The following is a 21,026-nucleotide window of genomic DNA, read 5'->3' on the forward strand; positions in this document are numbered from 1 at the left end:
CCAGTGCAACATGTGGAGTCCTGGTGGCCAGGACCCACACTGAGGAATCTGACCCAGGAAAACCTTGCCATGCCCAACAATTCCAGCAGCAAAGGAAAAAACTGGTACTTTTGGAGCAGGACAGGAGCACAATTTACATGCATTAAAGGAATGAGCCTGTAGCAGCACGTTAGGTGATAGTCAGAGATCAACACAGGCAGAGAGCCAGAGTGGGGTGTCTGCTATTCTTGGATCAGCCTTGATCCTGTGGGCAGAAACACCAAGCAGTAACTCCTACGGTGCATTCCAGCAGCTACACTGGCAAACTAACAAAAACAAAACAAAACCAAACCAAAAACAAAACAAAAAAATATCCCATGCTATCTGCAAGCAGATTTACCAGGGGTCAGCTGGTTCTTCACTACCCACAGCCCAGACTCCTCCTTCCCCAATTTTTTTTTTTGCCCATTACACATAATTCCCAACAGCAGGAGCAGGATTGAGACAGCAGCCCTTTTAGTTATGACTTCAATCTGATTTGCCAATGTGCATATGTTAAAAGCATATGCTGGCTCTGGAGCCAAACCCAATGTGCCAGATTCAATCACTGAACTGGTTTTCAGGGCCCACTTGTAAAATCCTGACACGGAGCGTTGCCACGCTCATGAAAACTGCCCGGAGCTCCCCAGTTAAAGCTGGGTGAGCAAAGAGCCAGGAAGAGAAATGGTTTTTTTCTGCAGTTCTGGAATACTGAGAGCTGTTCAATTAATTATAGCTGGAAAAGTTTGTTCCATTGAACAAAGACAATTCTTACCGAAGCAAAGGGGTTTTCACAATAAACAGGAAAAGCTTTCCCATTTACATCCCAGCACAAGCCAAAACCTAATTAGTGTTTCAAATAAGACATTTTAAAACACAGAATACTGGTATCTAGAGGCAAAACATTTCAAGGTTAAAAAGATGATTCTAAGATGCTTCTTTCCCTTTCTAAGGACTAAGAAAAAGTTGATGAAACTCCTGTTTTTCTATAGACTTGACTGATGTGGCACTCCTGTGCCATGTCACACTCCTGTGAGCAGGGACACTGTGTGTCATCAGTCACCCCACTGCTGATGTCAGTGCTTTCTTCATGAAAATCCAAGAAATCTTTTGCCTTTTCACTTTCCTAGAATCTGAGATGTTCCAGGAATTAATTTAGCATGAAGGCACTAAGAACACACCGACACATGCAGGTTTGCAGCTCTCTTAGGTGAAATAATGCAGTGTGTGCTCTAAAATCAGGTATCCACTCCACCCAATAATGTAATTTAAGAGTCCATTTGCTTAAATAAAGGGTATTCAAAGCCCAGGGGGTGTAGCATTTGTGAATGAATGGACAGCACTTTTCTAATAGTGCCATGTAAGACACAAAATCTGCCATTAATCAACGTTCAGAAGGAGAAGTAACATCACTGATCAAATAGATACTAGTGTGGCATTTTGGAAACATTTTAATTATTATTTTTCAGGAAGACATCACTCTGCCCTAATGGCAAACTGCTCAATGAACACATTTCACCTAAATCTTCAAGGAGCTTCTGCTCTGCTCCACAGGTCTTGTCTTAAAACACTGAAGAGTTACTGTGCAGAATGAAGAGAAAATTCCAGTGGTGAATGAATTTGTTTCTGCTTTTTACTGGAAAGCATAGAGTTCCATGTTTGCATTTTGCCTTAAAAAACTAAATAAATAGTGCCATGTAAAGTTACAGATATGAGAAATGCAAGCAACAGAAGTGTCCTGAATTTAAAGAAAACAACTGTTGCAACGAAGTCTTTCTATACCAGACAAGAAATAATCTCATTCTCCCATTTTGTGTTTAAGACTGTGAAATCTCCTAATTTCAAACTCTTTTTATGGTTCTACCTCTGGGATTTTTATGATCCTATCAATGGGCATCATCACTGAACCTAAACAGCACTGGGAATGGCAGACACAACAGCTTAACTCTGGGATTCTGGTAGGTGGACTTAATTGGCCAAGCTCAAATTCTCTCAGTTTTCAAATATCCTAAATTTAGAGCATGCATGCACTACATTTCAACATTTGGAGCTTCTCAGCAGATGCCACAAATTCCAGCTATTAAGTCTGCTTTTAGTGCCAGCAGTGCTGCTGAGCAGCCTCTTGCTTTGCCTGCTATAGTGTATGAACTTCTACTGAATCTCAAATGAGAGTAATTAAAATGATTCAAACCTCAATATATGGATGCAGGAGATCTTTCAGCAGGTCACAGCTTGGCCTAACCAAGAGCAATGCTGACAGGACACATGGAAAAAAAGCTCTTACCCTGACACTCTCTGGATGCTGTGGCCAAATACTAGCACAAACAGGAGGCCAGAGGCATAACCAATGCCCTCCTACAAAGCAACTTGTCAAGTTACCAGAGTTTTATATCTATTTCTCATGGACTGTGAACTACAGAGTTGCAGATTTTATGCCCAGATGGCAAATGCCTGAGTAAGACACCAGCAATATTTGTTTACACCCCGACACCTGCAGCATAGGGAGATGAAAAAACCCAATTGTCACTCAAGTCTCCATATCAAGTTATCAGCTACCCCCTCTCTCTCTCTAAAAAGCCACATTTAAATAGTCTCATATTAATAGATTAGATAAACATTCTATTAGGGATGAAATAATGAAGTTTTTTTATGCTCAGATAAAACCTGTTCTTGCAACAGGCCCAGCCTGGTTCATGCTGACCATGGCAGAGGGAGCAGCTCTGGGCTTCCTACAGGAACACAGAGGAATTTCAAGCTCCAGCTGCTCTCTCAGCTAATGATCAGCATAAAAAACCAATAATTTTTGTTTCTAATGCCAAATGGCAAGAGTTTTTTTTCCTTTTCAGCCCCATTAAAATGCTGCTGCCAAAAAGCAAACCTCAAACCACAGAAGCATCAATGATTGATATGATGAAAATGACAAAGCTGAACATGAGCCTATTCTGGCACCATTGCACTCAACCTGCACAATTATTCTTTTTCAGCTTGTTGAGGAAAATAACAGTATTCTAAAATTCTGCTCTACACTTGAGTACCTGTTGCTTTAATAAACTGTCCTCTCAGCATCCAATGCTCTGCATTTCAAGTACAAAGAGTAATCAATGAAATGTTTACAACACATGGGACACACCTTTCTTCCCAGGGTTTCTACCTCAAAATAACCATGAAGGAGCAAAATTATTTGAGAAACAAACTGGCTTTCATTCTATTTTCTTTGTAGCAGGTACCTCTGAGCCCTGACTGTGAATGAAGCTGTACAGAGCCCAGATTTTGTCACTATGCTGGGGCAAACTGTGCTCTCAGATAAAGCCACTTATCTTTAGGTATCTTGAGTGTCTGAGCACAGACAGTTTAGCAGCCCAAAAGTAGCCCCAAAGTGTGTTAATTAAACTATTGTAACTTCTTGTACAAGGAAGAATGGGATGCCCAGATGGAAAGTCACTTAAAGCACATATGTTTCTGTGATATTCCACTGCACCAGCTCTTCAGAGAGATCCTTCCTGAAGAATTTGGCAGCCCCAACAGGGAACTGAGCACTGGCTACCTGGCACAGTGCAGGGCTGACAGAGGGAACTCTTAATCACCCAGTCTGGCTGCTGGGAGCAGGATAATTACAAGCACATAAGTTCTGAGCAGGTTATGTTAGCCCTGTTATAATTCCATGCTAACATGCTCCTATTCCTCTCAGACCATCTTCTGGAGCTGCATCACAAACAACTCATCCTTTCCCACTGAAAATGTCCCCAGTTCTGCAGCACCTGTCCAAGAAGAGCCCCCTGTTTCTCCAGAAGGATCTTTTCCATTTCTGAACAAAGCCAAAGGGGTGAGGAATTGTTAAATGAATTCCTTCCAGCAGCAGCAGAGAGTTTTCCAGCCAGCCTAGGAATAAAACCTTCCAGCTTCTGCCTGCCTCTTCTGTTCTCTAGACATTATGGTAGACTTTCCAATCTCTGGAAGGGAGACCTGCAGGTAACAAAGTCTCCAGTGGAACTCGAGTTGCCAGTGGTTTGACTCCAGGCTGGAAAGGCCCCTTCCAGCAGCATCACCAGCAAAGCACAGCCTGGTCCCTCCTCTCTCAGCAAACATGTTAGACCAGCACCCATGGGATCAACACCAGGTGCTTCAGCCCCAGAAGAGTCTAAACCCAGGGCTGAATCAGCTCAGACATGCAGCTCATTTGAATAGGATTTGTCTTGCAGAGCAGAGGTGCTTTTTGAAACACTCACTTCAGCAGCTGCTGTAAAAAACATGTGATAAAAATGGTGCAGGGCAGCACAGGGATAGGATGGGGAAGTGCAAACTGCCTTGGAAAAAGAAAGCCAGCAGAGACTCACCAACCTCAGTTACCCCAGGGAAAGCTTAGGTCTAATGGTATAATGTCCATAAGGTCAAACAGAGAATGATAGCTGCTATTATCACAAATTACACCCAGAAATATTTATTCTGCAGCGGAGCTTGGCTCTTAGCAATGTGTTACAAAGATGTCAGGAACAATAACAGCAAAACCCCCAACAACCTGCCAGCCCTGGCTGCTGCACAGCAAAGGCTCAGGATTGTATTTATTTAGTGTGGCCTTTGTTAAAAAGCACCAGATAACTCCTTCCTCAGGAAACAGGCAAGTTCTGCAAGGGAAGGGCTGCAATTTAGTCCAATAGGAAACAATATTAACTTCAATTGGCAACAGCAATTACTGAAAAAGGAGAAACTTGTTGGCTTGTTACCATCACTGCTCTTTGCAACGTGCACAGAACTTTTCATCCCCAGAATTACTGATGTTTCATAGTATTAGTTACAAGAGCACTGTGCTGCTGTCAGGAGGCTGTCCTTAAGGAAAGACGGACACAGGAAAGACAGAAACCTGCAAGAGTCAAGCAGAGAGGTGCAGACTCTCAGTCAGTCCTCTATTATTCCCATAGGCACTATCTAAAAGGTGGGAAAAGAAGCCAGAAGACCTTGCCTCATTCCTGTGTTTCTGTAATGCTCTAACAGCTTTGTTTTAGGTCTCCCTGGATTATTTTCCTTTCACTCTTGATGCTGGTTTGCTGCTCATCACAAGGAGCAAACAACAAACAATGCACAACCCGGGCTGCCCACAGGCACTGGAGATTCCTGGGTGCACCAGCCCCAAGATTCCAGGCAGCTGAGTTGCCAGGCTCTCATCTTCTTACACCTTCTTTTTTATCTGAGCAGATGGGAACTCAAGAGCAGGAGCCAAGAGCTCAACGTGGGCATCTCTGCCTTAGTTAGAGTAATTACTGGAGCTGTAATTGCAGGGTGGTAACACACACAAACACACACACACACACACACACACACACACACACTGCCTCTTGTCTCTTCACTGCTGAACAGCACAGCCAGAGATCATCTCTCACTTCTCAACACTTTTACATCAGGGACTTTCACCAGAAGTGGCCTTGGTCAGTGACGGCCTTTGTGGGGATTTCCACCCAGCACTGGGGTAAAAACACTGGAAGAGCAGAAAATTGTGGTTTTCAAACAAAGATTGTGTAACTGACAGGACAAAGACGTCAGACACCTCCAGGCAGGTGGTGAGGATCAACCACAGCCTGCTGAAGAACCAGTTCCAGGGAACAAGGTATTGATTCCTGTTGAGTGGGAAATCACCAAGTGAAGAGATGTTAAACAGCTCTGAGGGCAAACACCAAAATTAGAACCACAGCAGCACAGGACAGCTGGGGTTGGAGGCACTTCTGGAGTACATTCAGTCCAAAGCCCTTGCTCAAAAGCAGGATCAGCTGAGCACACTGCCCAGGACCACATGAAATGGGTGATTTTTCAGGTGTCCTGTCTCATCTGTACCATGACATTTGAGACTTCTCAAAACATGAAAAACAGCAGCCAAGTCTCAAGATAGCCCAAAAACCTGACCTTTCCCCCACAGCTTCACACAAGGCCTTTATCATCAAACTTCTGTTTCACTGTACTCTCTTTTGTACCTGTAATATTTCCCCTGTCTCTCCATGCAGTCTGCTCTGTGCTGCTCCAGTTCATACACAGGGAGAGTCTTCTCCTCCCACTTTTGCAGAGAAATGAAATAATCTGTGTTTGTATCACACCCCTGCTCTGAAACAGAAAGATCAGAAGATGCAGGGGCTCCTTTGGAAGCACTACAATAACACTCCAAACTGCTCACAGCCAGCAATGTGGAAGAAAGGCTGGTCTGTCCCAGGTGTGAGATATGTAGAGGTGGAAAAAAAACCCCAAAAACTGAGCAGTGCATGTTTATACAAACAACATAAAAGAGAGGGGGGAAAGTATCTAATTGAGAGTAGAGTGCACTGCCAGCTTCAGCAGTTGCACTTGAATGGATTCGATCCTCAGGCTTTGCAATTAATTCCCTTCACCACTGCCAAGGTCATCTCTCACATTCCAGTTCTGCAATCTTTGAACTATAAAGAAATGAACAATTTTTTTAAAAGAAAAAGCTCAAAATACCTCAATAGCTTAAATATACAGCTTAAAAATACCTCAATAGGTGATGCCAGGCACAGGCAGGAATATTCCAGGAATGGAAGCATAACTGGGGTCTGTCACCTACTGACTTTAGCCAGACTTGTTTTAATTCCTTTCCATTTAATATTCCATAAACACTTCATCCTGTGTCTCTCTGCAGCCTTTCAGTTAAAATACCAGGAGCACATATGCAGGAGTCCCACTTCCTTGGGCTCTGACTCTGTCAAAATGTCATTTTTTTTTTCATTTTGATCTAGAAGTTACTGCTGAATATGTGCTGAGATGTCTCATAAACAGCAGGAAAGTGAAAGCTGCTCATCATAAATGTGCTAAAGCTACTCACTTTTTAAAAGGATAGGTGTCCTCAGATCTCAAAATTGTGCAATATATTCAATGTTTTGAACTATTTAGTGTGGACTCAGCAAACAAATGATCCAGCCTAAGGTCAGGAACAGCACTGCCACTGAACAGTTAATTTCAGTCAATAGATACATGTGGGTTGCAGCTTACTGGCCTCTGAAATAGGGTTATTCATGTCATCTCCTTGTGAATGAGCACCTCAAAATCACAATTAAGGCTGACATTAACTGGTCAAAGTCTGAAAAATGCATGGTAGCAGCCTCTCTCCCTGTGTTGGTGAAGGAAGTTGATCTTATCTGTTTATAACCTTTTTATTCCACTAATAAATCTAGCAGACTAGGCTTTCATGGATAGCAAATAGCTTTTTTTCCCTTTAAAGAGGAGGCACATTTATATGTGCCCTTTGCACAAGCAATGCCCTAATGACACAGTTCACTGTAAGGCTTCCTTCTCTTTCCCTATATTTAATCACTACATTCCTATTGAAACAGCTCTGGGGGAAAGAATAAAATCAATAGACTGTGGCATGGGGATGGGGCTGGAATGTGTGGACACATCTTTCTGTTGACTTCAGGGATACTCTGAGTGGATTTAAGTACTGTCAAATTCTGCAGGATCACAGCATTTTGCTCTCTCAAGGCAAATGACTGGATCAGGGTCTGCTTTTATTATTCCTGTCCACCTATTTTTGAGTAGTGAGGCAGCTGCAGACAGAATGGAAAGATACTCAGAGCTCTCAGACAAGAGACCCCAGAACTTGTTTTATTGCAGACCTTTTCAAAGGAACTAAGTGTATCAAGTTCTGCTCCTGATACTGCATGGAAACAATAGGGTATGGCTGTAAAATAAAAGAATTCAGACATAAATACATTAAAGTGGAATTAGGAAAGACTAGGCCACAGATAAATCTAAAAGACAGGCAATGATGTAGCTATGGCACTTAATAAAATTCCATAAACCTGCAGTTAAAAGGAGCAGAGGGGGAAAAAGCCTCATGACAGATCAGTGAGAGTCTGGAAAGATCCATCTGGAGAAGAGATTTGTCCTGAAAAGCCTCAACCAGCTCTGAAAGCAGGGATTCCTCCCAGTGATGTTGAGGATGCAGCTCAAACAAACCCAGGTCTCAGCAGCAGGCTCTGCAGGTTATTCCTGATTTTCCTTCCTTTCCTGCCAGCTGGATGCCCATGCTATGCCAAGCAAGACTTTTTGGAGACAATTCCCACTAATAACTGGGCTATTAATATTCTCTTTAATCTGAATGAGAATCTTTGCATAAATGTGATCCATGTGACCGAATCACTCCTGTCTCAAGCAATTCCAGAAGGAACATTTAGTCGTGGCAGGCATTTTTTGAACACAGGAAAAGAACCCAGTGAGCCATGAGGGAAGGAGCTGCAGGCTCTAATTACTTCTAATGAGGCACCTAGAAATCATTGAGTAAAAAGGAACTAGGTAAGATCAAAGTCATATGTTTTTAAAACATGGAATTTAGGAAATACGATGAGGAGACCTAGGATCACTAGGGATTAAAAGCCAGCCATGCCATAGGGGCTCTTTATTTGCATTGGCCCCTGCAAAATCAATCAATCAGTCAATCAATCAATCAATCAATCCATCCTGCTTGGGCAGGATTTTGACACTCTACCAGGAAGAATTAATTTAGACCCAATTCTGGTTTCTGTTCTAGCCAAAGTAAGTCTAGATCACACACATGACAAAAACTATCAAGTGTTCCAGTCAATGATGATTTAAATCAATAGTTCAGATGTTGGAAAAATAGAGTATTTAAGCAAAGAGCACTGAAAACCAGCATGAAAGGGCTGCAATCTTTGCTTTTGTAGCATTGATTCATCTTCCTTCAGAATCAGATGCAATTTTCACCGTTTCCCAATAAATAACTTTGCTGGGAATACCCCACAGAGAAATCCCAAGAAGGCAGCTCAGCTTCTTCCTCTTCTGCCCAGCTAATATGGCACAGAGGAGTCCTTTTTTTCTGCCTGATCCTCCTGAAAAATATGGTTTCCATGTTTATCCTTTGGCTTTGGATCACAAGAGGTAACAGATGTAATGGGAAGACTCCTGTTGGAAGCAGAAAACAAATCCAGGTCACTTTTGAGCCTGGTAGGCAAGAGCAGCCACTGAGCTGAAGGCAGGATGAGCAGCAGCCTTCCTGAAGGATTTTCTGTGACAAGGGAGAAACTGAGTGAGGCCAGGTTTGTTTGCAAGCAGCAAATCTGGAGCCTGCACATGGCAAACACCACAGAGCTTTCTCTTTTCTTAAGAGGTGGCCCCTGGGCTTCTTCCAGTTTTCCAGCTTAAGAGCTGTGAATTTCCTTTAAATTGACAAGCCCCAAAATTTCACTGCTGGCAGCTGACAAATCCTCCATCGGCTCTGGAATTTCCCCGGCGTTTTGCTGGATTTCCACTGACAAGCTCAAGATGGGTACAGTCTGTGGGCTTCTGCAGATGTAAATTGTTTTATACTCCCTCCCTGATGTCTGGGATAAAATAATGCACCAGCAAACTCAGACAACATGTAAAACTTGGCACTGCTGCAGCACGGACAGCTTGGAAAGGCCTGACACGGCTGGATCGACAGGCACTGATGGACAAGCCTGGAATGAGCTCCACAGTGTTCCACAGACCAACAGTACCAACAACAGACAAAAATGGAGAGGTTTTTTTTAATAGGGCAGCTGGAAGGGGAAGCAGCCCAGCTTACCCAAACCCACAGATAATCAGCTACACAAGGAAGCAGGATCCAACTTTTTTTGCCTGTTCTTAGGTATTAGATCATGCTGACTTTCCAACAATAAGTGCTGCAGGCAGATGATAACCAAAAAAGAGACAGGATGAGGACAGTCAGTGGTGTCTATTCCCAACTTTAAGGTTGGACCACTATGCTGGCCAAGTAATTAGCCCAGGGCAGAGCAGTCCATTCAGCAGTAAAATGAGCCTAAATATTGACCTGGGTTTGGGCTCTGTGGGAGCTGACAAATACTCCCCAAGATAAGCATCACTGCGAGAGCATTCCTGCCTTGACACACCATTAAAAATAAAACAAAAGCTTTATATCCCACTTGGGGAAAAGTGAAAAAGGAGAAAGGAACTTCGTTTACCTTTGAATGGCTCTTCTCAAGTCACAGTATCCCAAACAATCCCAGCAAACATGCTCAGGGACATGAGCTCACACTGCAAGAGTGCTCCCAAGCTCAGTCTGCCTGACATAAGCAATGGGAGAAATCCCAGAGCAGGAACAGAGTTGAAGAAAGCAGAAATGCCACGTGCCTGGTCCAAAACCACATAGTTTGACCCCTAACACAACACAGACTAGGATCTCAGAGAAAATAAAAGTATCTTATTGCCCAGCAGAGGCCTTTTTTGCAGCAGCAGCACAGACAGAACTCTGCTGACACGGAAAAGCTCCGAGCCTCCGGGCACTCAGGTGTATCCTCACTGAGCTAGTGCTCACCTCAGGGTCTAATTCCCTTGCCAAAATATTGCACAAGTGGCACTCTGTGTTTGCAAAACGCTTCCTCAGGTGTCCTGTTCGACCCCAAACAGCAGATGGTTTACTGTCTGTGCAGCAAACGAGGTCATTCTGGGGTTCTAAGTAGGCCATGGCTTGGCTGCACAGTGAGCAGCTGCATTCACTTTGGAAATGCTTCATGTTTTGCCTAAGATACCTGAGTGCTTTCTAATTCTGCCTCCTCTTCTCCCCTTGCTTCAACGCCTTCACCTGAAGGTGCCAGAAGCAAACATCCCCAACCCACAAACTCTGCAGAGTTTCAGCCTATTGGGTATCCCAAAGCATCCACATACTCCAGAGAGCTGTATAGGTGACTCCATCCACCACACTGCTGCAGCCCTCTCCACCTTCCTCACCTCAGGTCTTTTGCCAAGGTGTTTAGCATGGATAAAAACCCACTTGTGTGGGTTGAAACTGGCTCTCTTCACCAGGGTGCCTCAAATCTGCAAGTGTGTCTGTTTTCATACCCTCTGCAGTTTGCTGCAGGGTAAGTGCAGAAGCTCAGCCAGGCTTTTAAAAGCCCTTCACTGCACGTGACAGCCTCCATTAGGCATGGTTTCAGAACTGAATCCTAGACTTGCCTTCATGCTGCAGTGAAGATCTTCCAGATCCTACAGTGTTATGATTTTCACAGCATTCTGCATGGCAGTGTGACACACAGAAAGCCAAACTGCACAGCGGATTGTCAGGTCTGTGGATGAGCTACTGCAGCTCCTTCCACTGAATCACTATGTCTCATGGATCTTCCCCAAAACCAGGTCTTACCAAGCCTGCAGCTCTAACAGCCACCCCTCTCTGCTGAATTTCAGATCAATAGATGCACAGATTTAGGCAGGAGTGTGGGGACTGAAGCACAAGCAAAGACAGAACAGGTCAGCATTACTGTCCCTGCTCGTGACCGGGATTTTTCCAGCAGAAAGCGAGCTGGGGCTGCAGAGCACGGGCCACGTGTGTTCTGCAAAGTGTATTCCAGAAATTGAGCACACACACACACACACAAAAGAGCAGTGCCCAGTTTGCAGCTGATTTAGCACAGCTCAGGGAAGAATAAAAGAACTGGGCTGCACAGCCTTGCCAAGTCACATTAGGTGAATCAGTGCCCTCGTCTCTCACGCCACGAGTCCGGCGCCTCGCACGCAGCCTCAGCTGCCTCTCTCCTCCTCAGCCAGGAGAGAGCAAAGCACCTCCTCTGCAAAGTGCTGCCAGCAGGATTCACCCCCTGCCTCTGCTAGATATGTGCCCAGAGCTCAGGACAGAGAGACACAAACACATCCTGCAGCAAACTGAACGTAGGGTTGGATGGGCAGTATTAATTTCATTTCCAGCTTCCATAAATTTTCAAAGCCAGTCCTTTAAGTGCTCAGGTTGTTTTCCTTTTTTTTTCTTCATGTCAGTTTTTGCTCCATTTTAATATATCCTCTTTAATTTCCTTTACAGCTAAGTACTGGTCAGAAAAAATGGCAGAAATTTCCCTTACCCCAGCTGTTGTAGGATCTAGTGTGGATTTCAAAACAGAACAGAGCTGCAGCCTCCAGAAAAACGCCGGTGAACCATGTGAAGAGCATTGTTTGGGAGCAATTGGAGAGATAACTGCTCTCCTGATTTAACTCATATATTATCCCCAGCGTACAAAACAAGTAGCTACAGTAACATCATTGCACTGAGAGCACTGAAAAGAATACAAAACAGAAAGCCTAATCTACATTTCTGATATGAGCTGTTCAGCAGCCTCAGCTGTACTGTGGGAACCAGTGGCACAACTTTACACAATCTGGCCTCATGAAAACTTTTTTTTTTTGCACAGTGTGCAAAATAAACGGCCTTGCACTATGTAGGGGTAACCTAGATTAAGGTTAGTGAGCACAAAAAACTGAGCCAGCAGCAGGCTGAGGTGTGCAGCCATGCTTCTCTCTACTCCTATTTTATTCAACTTCATTCCTCCTGATTCTTCATATCTGTACATCTCTTCCTTCTCTTTGTAGAGTTCTGCTCTTTTTGAAAAGATTTCAGGGGAGGATCAAACAGAAAGGCAACCTTTTTTTACTTCTGTAATTAATTATTTGTGTGTTACTAGGATTTCATACAGATTTCAGAAGCTGGGCTGAGTACAGTAAAGCCCAAGGTGGGAAGAAGAAACCATGTTATTTACAAAACTGCAGAGATGTTCTCCTCTCCCTGCTCACCTGTCCAAGAAGCATTTTGCTTTTCTGTTTTATGAGTATGGCCTTAGCACATCAATACACTGGGAAACTTCCCAACCACAGGCTGCTTTTGGAAGGGCCAGGATAGAGCCTTCCCTCAGCCTGATGTCCAGCAGGCCAAAAAGACATCTAAAAAGCAAGCTAGAATAAATAATGGATAACCAGAAAACAGAACTTCCCATTTAAGATTTCTGAAATGAACAGAAACTTGGATGTGCACTTGGAAGTGGGGAAACAAGTCTGGAGTGGCCTGGGTGTCCCTCCAGAATGCAACTGGGGAGCAGGAGCTGCCTGACCTGTCCAGGAACTCAGCTCTGAGGGCTCCTCAGCTCTCCTGTGCCACCAGCCTGTCAGGCAGCCTGCCAAGGGGCTGGGCAGGAAGGAAACCAGGGAGGCTTCCAAGAGCAAAAACATCCCGCTGGAAAATTTCTGACTGCTCTAATAATGGCCCTACTTTGAGAGTTGGTCATGGAGCTGGCAGAAGGCAGGGAGACCCACTGCCTTCCCTGGTTAGCTCCTGGCTTCCTGCAGAAATTTCTTTCTACTCCAGACACACAGCACCAACTGAAGTAACCCTCAAGTAGGATGTTCATAAATCCCCTGTTCATAAATCCCCTGAACCCTCCCCACAGCAAACGCCGTGGCTTTTCCCCAGAACGATGACAATTGTTAATTGGCACCATTCAGGAGGTAACATTTTCTTTGGGAAGGCCTCTCCTGCTTTAGGCAACCACATGTACTTTTGGCAAGGTCTCCAGACAAGCCCTGTTGGCAGCACACTGCCTTGTGCCTCGCTCGGAAAGACCGCACGAAAAACCAGCTCACTTTCCAGCTCCCATTCCAAGGCTTCACAAACTTGGCAGGGCTGACAAGCTAATGTGGCCTGGCTGCAGGAATAACTGATGCCTCCTAGGTAGCATCCCACAAACCTGCCCTGGAAATTCAGCAGAAGGAGCCCTTTCAGCCTGCTCCGTGCCCGCTCCCAGCTCACCGACCTACCGCTCATTGCTCAGCGTCATCCTCGGAGGGTCCAGGTTGGGATTCTCCATGGACTCCATCTGGGGACAGCGTAGGAAGTAGTAGAGGGTGTGCAGGGCATCAGGGGACCAGGAGATGGGCTGCTGCTGCCGGGTTTGCCTCACAGGGCTCATGCCGGGCCGGATGGTGTTCAGGCACTGCATGTGGTGCATGGCTCGCGAGACCAAATCGCCTGCGCGCACACACAGGGAGAAAACACAAAATCATTTATTAGGCACCCACAGTGCTTTTAATCATGCTTCTTGAACAAATCAAAGCTCTCACAGCTCAGAGGAATGTTTGCTGTGTGCACAGAACCTCCTCCACGAAGGCAGAGGGTGTCCTGTCCTTCAGGCTCCCGCATTTCTTTCAAATACCAAGTTATCAGTTAGAAAACATGAAGTGCAACACCTCTCAGTTAGCACACATTCTTTACAGTGAGTTGGCTGGTTTACTGCTGGTGTTCTCCTCTTTCCACCCACAAATAGCAAAATTTTTTACCAGCCTACAAAACCTACTGATGTCTTTGTAAAATGCTCTCTGCCCAACCTGGCAGCGACAGTCTCACAAGGCAAAGTCAGTAGCACCAATACTTCACTCTCCTTTTTTTAGGAAGTTGCTCCCATTTCTTCCAACTGGGTCATGCTGTTCTACCCTCCTGTCCAGGCACTTGAGACAAATTAGTGACATTATGTTCAAAACAGAAACCCCTTCTTTGAGGGGTCTGCTGCTCCCATTCTCACCCCAGCTGCAGGTTTCTCCAGAACAGCCAGGACCTGACTCTCTTAATAAAAAGCCAATCTTTATCATGCTGGCTGTCTCAAGCTGTGCCAGAAATCTATCCTGCAGCATTATAAGAAATTCAGTCCAGGAGGTCTCTGGGCTTCTCATTCCTCTTGGTTTTTGAACTAGAGCCAACTGCCTCTGTGTTGGAGCACAGTGGACCTGAGGAGGCCTCGACTAAGGTGACCTGGATCACACAGTTGCACTCAGAATTTTAGGACTGCAGGTTTTTAAAAAGTTCCCAGAGCAACGACCCCAAAGTTGGTCTTTTTGCAATAAGCTTGCTTTAGGCACAACCCTGTTTAATCTCCTTATGTTGTGGTACATTACAAACTCCAAAAAGCTTTAAAAGCTTCATCTTTAAGTAGTGTGACTACCAAACAGTGAGCTGAATTATTACTATACTTAGCTAGGATCTGTTTTTTCCTTGGGAGAATCTCTGCTGCTTTATGCTTCACAGTCCCCTCAAACTCTCACAGGAAACATTGCTCTATTGTGTCCAAAAGTTACAATACTGGGAAAGGATGGAACCGAAATAGTCACCCCATCACAAAGCTGGCTCCTGGGAAAGCAACCTGAGTTTAGTGTTGCCACATATGCATTAGCAACACCTCCCTCTGAAATTCTTAGGAAGTTATTATTTGTTCATTTATATCTAAAAGCAATACACTAAATTTGTTAGTCAGAAGCCCTGGGGTTCTACTGTTATACAGGAGAAAGCCCCACAAAGCTACTGTACGTCTAAACATGACATTTTTAGTGGTTCAGACCAACGGGGTATTAAAAATCTCAGCTTGTAGTCTAAAGCCCTGCCACTCCTTTGTTGTACAGCACATTCAGCTTTAAGGACCCACTTCAGAATAATAAAAAAATCCTTCTAACAACTCTGCCTTTCCACTTCAGTAGCTCCAGGATCCGCACGTTTTACGAGAGCATCACGGATCCTCCAGCACTGGTGCTAACACAGAAGTCTGCACAGTTTATAGCAGAAATGCATCTGGAATTCAAATTTTCAGCTCAGAATAACGTTCCTTCTCCTTTGCACACTCACTCTATTTTTCTGGCAATGGGCAGCAACGTTTTTAAAAAAAAAAAAAAAGGCAACTGTATCAGGGGAGCCATTCACTGGATGTACTGACCAAGTTGGCCAGGCAGGGATGGGGGAAGAGGGAGAGAGGAAGCTGTATTCAATCCCAGCCCCTTGCTACAAATGTTCTCTTGTGTTCCAGGATAAATAGAGGTGTGTTGAAGGAATTTGAAAACCTCAAACTAAGGCAGGTTGCAAAATAAATGGTGAAACACACAAACTCCTTACTGGCCCTGGCATTCATTAGCATTCAGATGGTGCAGGCTAAGAAAGTGATGCCAGCAGAAACGTTGCAAGGGGGAAAGTAGACCGGGAAAACACAAATCATTTTTGTTTACTTTAAAGGGGCTTTGTGAGTACTCTAGGAATGGAACATTTCATTTGGTCAGCTTTAAAAAAAAAGGGGGGATTGAACAAGCTTTTGTTACCAGAGTGCTCTCAGATTTTCTTTTTCCTTCGCTTTTTGTTTTTTAAGTAACCAAAAACTTTTCCTTGAATATCCCAGACATGTCCACTGCAGAAACACTAACCAAGAGAACCCTCTTTGCTGTCTTTGGGAGTTTTGCTGTGCTTCACAAATGCACAGGACAGCCTCCAGAGGCATCTGGGAAAGAGCATCCAATTTCAGCTGGCAGTAACATCTCTACCAAAAAAAAAGAAGCACATCTCACACCTCTCCAGTTGAATGAGACATTAAACAGACTAATGAAACCAGCTGATTTTCATAAACAGCACCACCAGACGATTACATCTCACCCAACATTAAATGCTGCTCACGCTGCCAACAGTGGCAGTGCTCCTGCTGCCCCTCAGCAGTGGAGGAGGAGGGATGGGCTCTTGCACCCTGCTGGAAGAGCCCCACGGTGGATTAGAGGATTCCATCCCAGACTTACTCAGTTCCGAGATGCTCCCAACGCAGGTGGCCAGCAGGGACTGCTCCAGGGTCCGCAGCTCCAGCTGCGCGTAGGCGTCGGCCCGGCCGTCGCTGCACACCGAGCCATCGTGGTAGGGGCTGAAGTAGGCAGGGAGGGACAGCACACCTGGGACAGAGCACACAGCACACCTCTTACAAATCAGCCCACACTTCGCGTGGAAAAGCAAATCCCTCCAGGAGGGATACAGAACTCACACCTTTCTCCGGGAATTTTTGAACTGGTTCAAAGGAAATCAAACAGCGCTGTGAACACTGCTGGAATGGCTGAAACGGGCTCCAGGGAGTAAGGCTGGATGTTCCTACAGCCTTTAAGAGCTGGAAACAAATTGCAGTCGAGATAAAACTACATGAAAAGCTTTGGTTAAGTCTCTACTCTTGTTTATACAACAACAGGGCCGCGCACACACGGCTTGCTGCTGAACAGCTGTATGCAGATCCCCAGATAGAAAGGCCTGATCTGGAGAGATGTGGAATATAGCCTGGAGTCCACCTCATCCCTGCAACCCTGCAAACAAAACCAGGGGCTGTGCCAGCCCTTTGAACCTGCCATGCAGTTTCAGGTGCTCAGACTGTGGTTTCTGCATGTGCACGCCTCTGGATGCGCCCAGCAGTTCTGAGGCTGCCTGAATTTTCGTCTCTGTAAATGACCCCATGTGAGAGAGAGAGAGAGAGAGATTAGGAAGGTAATTACACTGCAGACACGTGTTTACCACACACATCTCCTCTCCATCAAATGCACAGGAACTGATTGCTCTGTGTGGCACAGAGAAAAGAGGGAATGTGACCTCTGGAGTGGATGTGAGGCAGGGAGCGTGACAGGAGAGTGACCTGCCCTGTCAAGGGGCACCCTGGGGTAGATCTGGTGCCACTGCATCCACAGGGCAGGTGGACTCCAAAAAGCCACCTGCAGTCACTCAGCCATTGTTCCTGTGCCCTCCCTACTGCCCCATTTTTAATTACAGATCCATCCCACAATTCCAGCAGCACCTCCTGGCCCAAATTTTCCCTGATTCCAGACAAGGGCACTCAGAGCAGCCACGACTGCCTGTGCTCTTAGCCTGCTGCATCCTGTATTTCTGCTTTTCAACTTTGATCCCCAGCAATAGAGTTCAGCTCGGACCCACGTTTCCTTCCGCCCTCACCTCCCGACCCTGGCTCAGGCTGGGATGTGGAGATCCTTTACTCCTGTGGCAGTGACCTCCTGTCACATAGGTGCTGGGTATTGTTGCCCAACAAAACCCTGCAACTCATTGTGCAAGACCTTTTGTTTCTTTGTCTTGATGTTCTCTTTTGAGATTTTATGCTGGATTGATCTCTCCTACCCTTTTCACATCCTCTTTGCATCCTGCTTTGTGGCAAAGCCAAGGGCTGTATCAAAAACTTCCTGGACATGATGAGAATAAGGGAATGATTTATCCTGTTGTGCTTCTTCACTGTACATCACTGTTGGTTAATGGAGAATGCTCTGCCAATGCCCTCTTAACCTGAATAATTAGGAAGTTGAGGCTTTAAGAGCTACCAGAAGCCATGCATGCAAACTAGGAGAGCTTTGCTTTAAATACACTATACAGAGCCTAAGCCACTTCCTTTTCCATGCCAAAGCTATGAAAGGATGTTTGAGAGACATATGGATTGAATTTATGGCAGAGGGAGAATGAAAACAGCCTGGTTTGTCAAAACTTTCAAATAGAGGCACATAATTCGACAGAGGCAAAACCAGAAACTGGCAGCTCCACTGCTGAGCCCGGCAGAGGGAAAGGAGAGGGGCACATTTTCTCTGCCAGCCCCTTTCAGTCGGTTGTGTTTTCTAACAAGGAATTAAAGATTTGCAGAACGCTTTGGCTCGCAAAAGGCAACAACATTTTCTCAGTTTTTCAGTTCACAGTTTGCCAGGTGATGCCTGGAAACAGGGAGGATTTATTTACCTTTGGAAAAATGACTCATCCAAGATAGCTATGGACAAGATTTATGCTGTCACCTGCCTTGGCACAGCTGAGGAACATCCTTCAGGCACCAGAGAGCAATAAGGAACTCACCAAGACTTTGGCCATGTGCCAAAGCCCAGTGATGCCACCCTGGGATTGGAGAGGGGGATGAATGACACACAGATTCCCAAGGCTCCCCACATCTGGCAGGTCTCCGCAGGTACAAGCAGGCCTGGGAATGAGGACACAGCTCCCAACACTGATTTTGGGACACTGGGATGCAAAAGAGAAATGTACCACACAACTATTCTACCTTGCAGCACCCTAACCCTGGGTTTCCCCTCTGATCCACTCCCAGTAACTCTGTAGAGCTGGAAAAGCATCATTGTTGCTCTTCAGATCAGAAATTCAGGCACAAGGACATCTGCAGTCAAGCTTTGCCCAGTGCTGTTTTAAGTAGGAACAGGATTTAATCTTTAATACCAATTAAAAACCCCGTTTTTTGATAACAGGCAAGTGCCTTGTGCTGATTATTTGTATCCCAAACTATGGTTCTTGCTCTCCTACTTCCCAAATCATGGAATTTTCAGCCAACAGGTGTTAAAATGGTATAAACCATGGGCAGTTTCTGTCTGGCATTCACATTCCTGCATTTTCATACTAGTGGCAACACTGGTTTTAATAATGACTAGCAAGATAAGCAAAACTGCAACTGAAATAAATCAATCCATGTCAGAACACTCTCAGTTTGATATTCACCTTTATTTCCTGACTTTCCAAACTGTGTTTTTCCCTCAAAACAATGCAGAACAATACATAATTACTGCGCAGGAATGAACCACTTGGGCAGCATGTTTAATTAAGATTTTAAGTACAGGATCCAGGCCCTGGTGGAGCTAAGGAGAGACTAAATTCAAGTGTGGCTCAGCTCAAACCTCAGGAGCAGCAAGAGCTCACAAGTCACCCCTGGAATGGCCTGATTCTCAATTAAAGCATGGCTGGCTAACAATTTTTTCCTGATCTTTCCATAGCTTTTGAAACAGCAGCTGGAAATAAAGCCATATTTATTCTGCCTCAGTTAAATATGAAACCTGTTCACAAGCACTTGCTGCCAACGCTCTTAAAAGGCAGTCACGACTGGGTGAATTCCAGTTAAGCAGTTCCTTAAACTCAAATTATTCTGCTTGCCTAAAGAGTTTGAAATTGTTGTCCGTAATCTGATGCTTTTTAATAGCAACTGAAAATGTTTCCAGTCTGAGCAAGATCCAGGGAAAAGTCTGTTCACACTCCTGGACATCTTTCTGCTTTAAGAGGTGCAGCAGCTCTGCGGAGAGCTCTGGCTGCAACGTGAGGGCTCCCCCGAGCAGGGCTGGGCAAAGCTCTTGTGTGGTTTCCAGCACGTGCTGGAACACCTCTGCTTTGGAGACAGGCTGGGAGAGTTGGGAATGTTCAACCTGGAGAGGTGAAGGGTCCAGGGAGGACCTAGGGGATGCAAGAGAGCTGGAGAGGGGTTTTGGACAAGGGCATGGAGTGACAGCATAATGGGGAATGGCTTTGAACTGAAGAAGGGTGGGTTTAGAGGGGATGTCGGGAAGGAATTTTTTACTGTAAGGGTGGGAAGGCCCTGGCACAGTTTCCCAGAGAAACTGTGGCTGCCCCATCCCTGGGAGTGTTCAAAGCCAGGTTTGACAGGATTTGGAGCAACCTGGTCTAAGGCAAGGTGTTCCTGCCCATGGCAAGGGGTTTGGAACTAAATTATGTCTAAAAGTGCCTTCTAAGCCAAACCACTGCCTGATTCTATGACTCCTCAGGCTGGGCAGTCAATCCAGTTCCTCAAGCAGGACAATTCCTGTAAGGAACCCCAGGTCCATCTCTGAATGTCCTCATAATTCAGAGGCTGGCATCAAATTCTGTTCTTTTGCTCTCAAGATACAGGCAAACGCAGACCTTTCCCTGAATTTTGCTCTGAGATTGGAATGTTTGACTTTTCAGCTACCCACGGCCCCTTCACAGCTCAAACCATTTGTACACCACGGTTGTGCTAAGGGACTTGCCATCATTTTTACCTTCTTGTAATGGTTTTCTCTGGGCTTTCTCCAGACTGGACCCTTGATGTTGGCAGACAGCTTCCTAGAGATTAACTCATCAGCCATTTGATGGCTTTCAAACACTTCTACGATGTCTAGAGGTTAAGATGGGGCCACTCACAAGTGGCAAAGGGCCAAGGAGTCTTGGCTGGAAAGCACTTGAATTCTGCTGTCTGGGATTCCTCATGGAAATTGCCCAGGGTACTGATTTCCTTATTTCAGAAATGCACTGGCTCTGCTCATGACAGATTAGGCAAAGGATCAGGAATATAATTAGGACAGGGATATACACCATAAACTACTGACATGAAAAAACTGCTTTTTTAAAAAATAAACCTAGCAAAATGCATGGGACAATACAATGTGCTATTTATACCTAAACACTTCCATAAAACAAATCAGAACAGTAGGAAAAAAAGCACCTATTTGGCCAAACCAAACAGAAAGCCCTTGGAAAATTCAAAATCATCTCTATACATTATAAATTGCTGCTAAAAGTCCCATGTGTGAAACAAGGAGTGCTGTGAGTATGCTTGAAAAATGCACTAGGAAAGCGAGCAGGAATCCCTACAGCAGCGTGCTTTTGCAATGTTTGGCTTGGGATAAAT

General features: G+C 45.1%; 1 protein-coding gene across 1 annotated transcript in view; it reads right to left on the reverse strand.

The window, feature by feature from the left end:
- ABTB2 (ankyrin repeat and BTB domain containing 2) overlaps positions 1 to 21,026 on the reverse strand; it is a 111,686-nt gene that overhangs the window by 23,038 nt on the left and 67,622 nt on the right. Inside the window, exons 2-3 of the mRNA XM_054634709.2 lie at positions 16,366 to 16,512; positions 13,585 to 13,795 (exon numbers count right to left, since the gene is read on the reverse strand). Coding sequence (XP_054490684.1) covers positions 13,585 to 13,795; positions 16,366 to 16,512 — 358 coding nt within the window. The remainder of the gene's footprint in view (positions 1 to 13,584; positions 13,796 to 16,365; positions 16,513 to 21,026) is intronic.

Source organism: Agelaius phoeniceus, chromosome 6 (genome assembly GCF_051311805.1).
Source record: "Agelaius phoeniceus isolate bAgePho1 chromosome 6, bAgePho1.hap1, whole genome shotgun sequence".
In the NCBI taxonomy this organism is placed as follows: Eukaryota; Metazoa; Chordata; class Aves; order Passeriformes; family Icteridae; genus Agelaius; species Agelaius phoeniceus.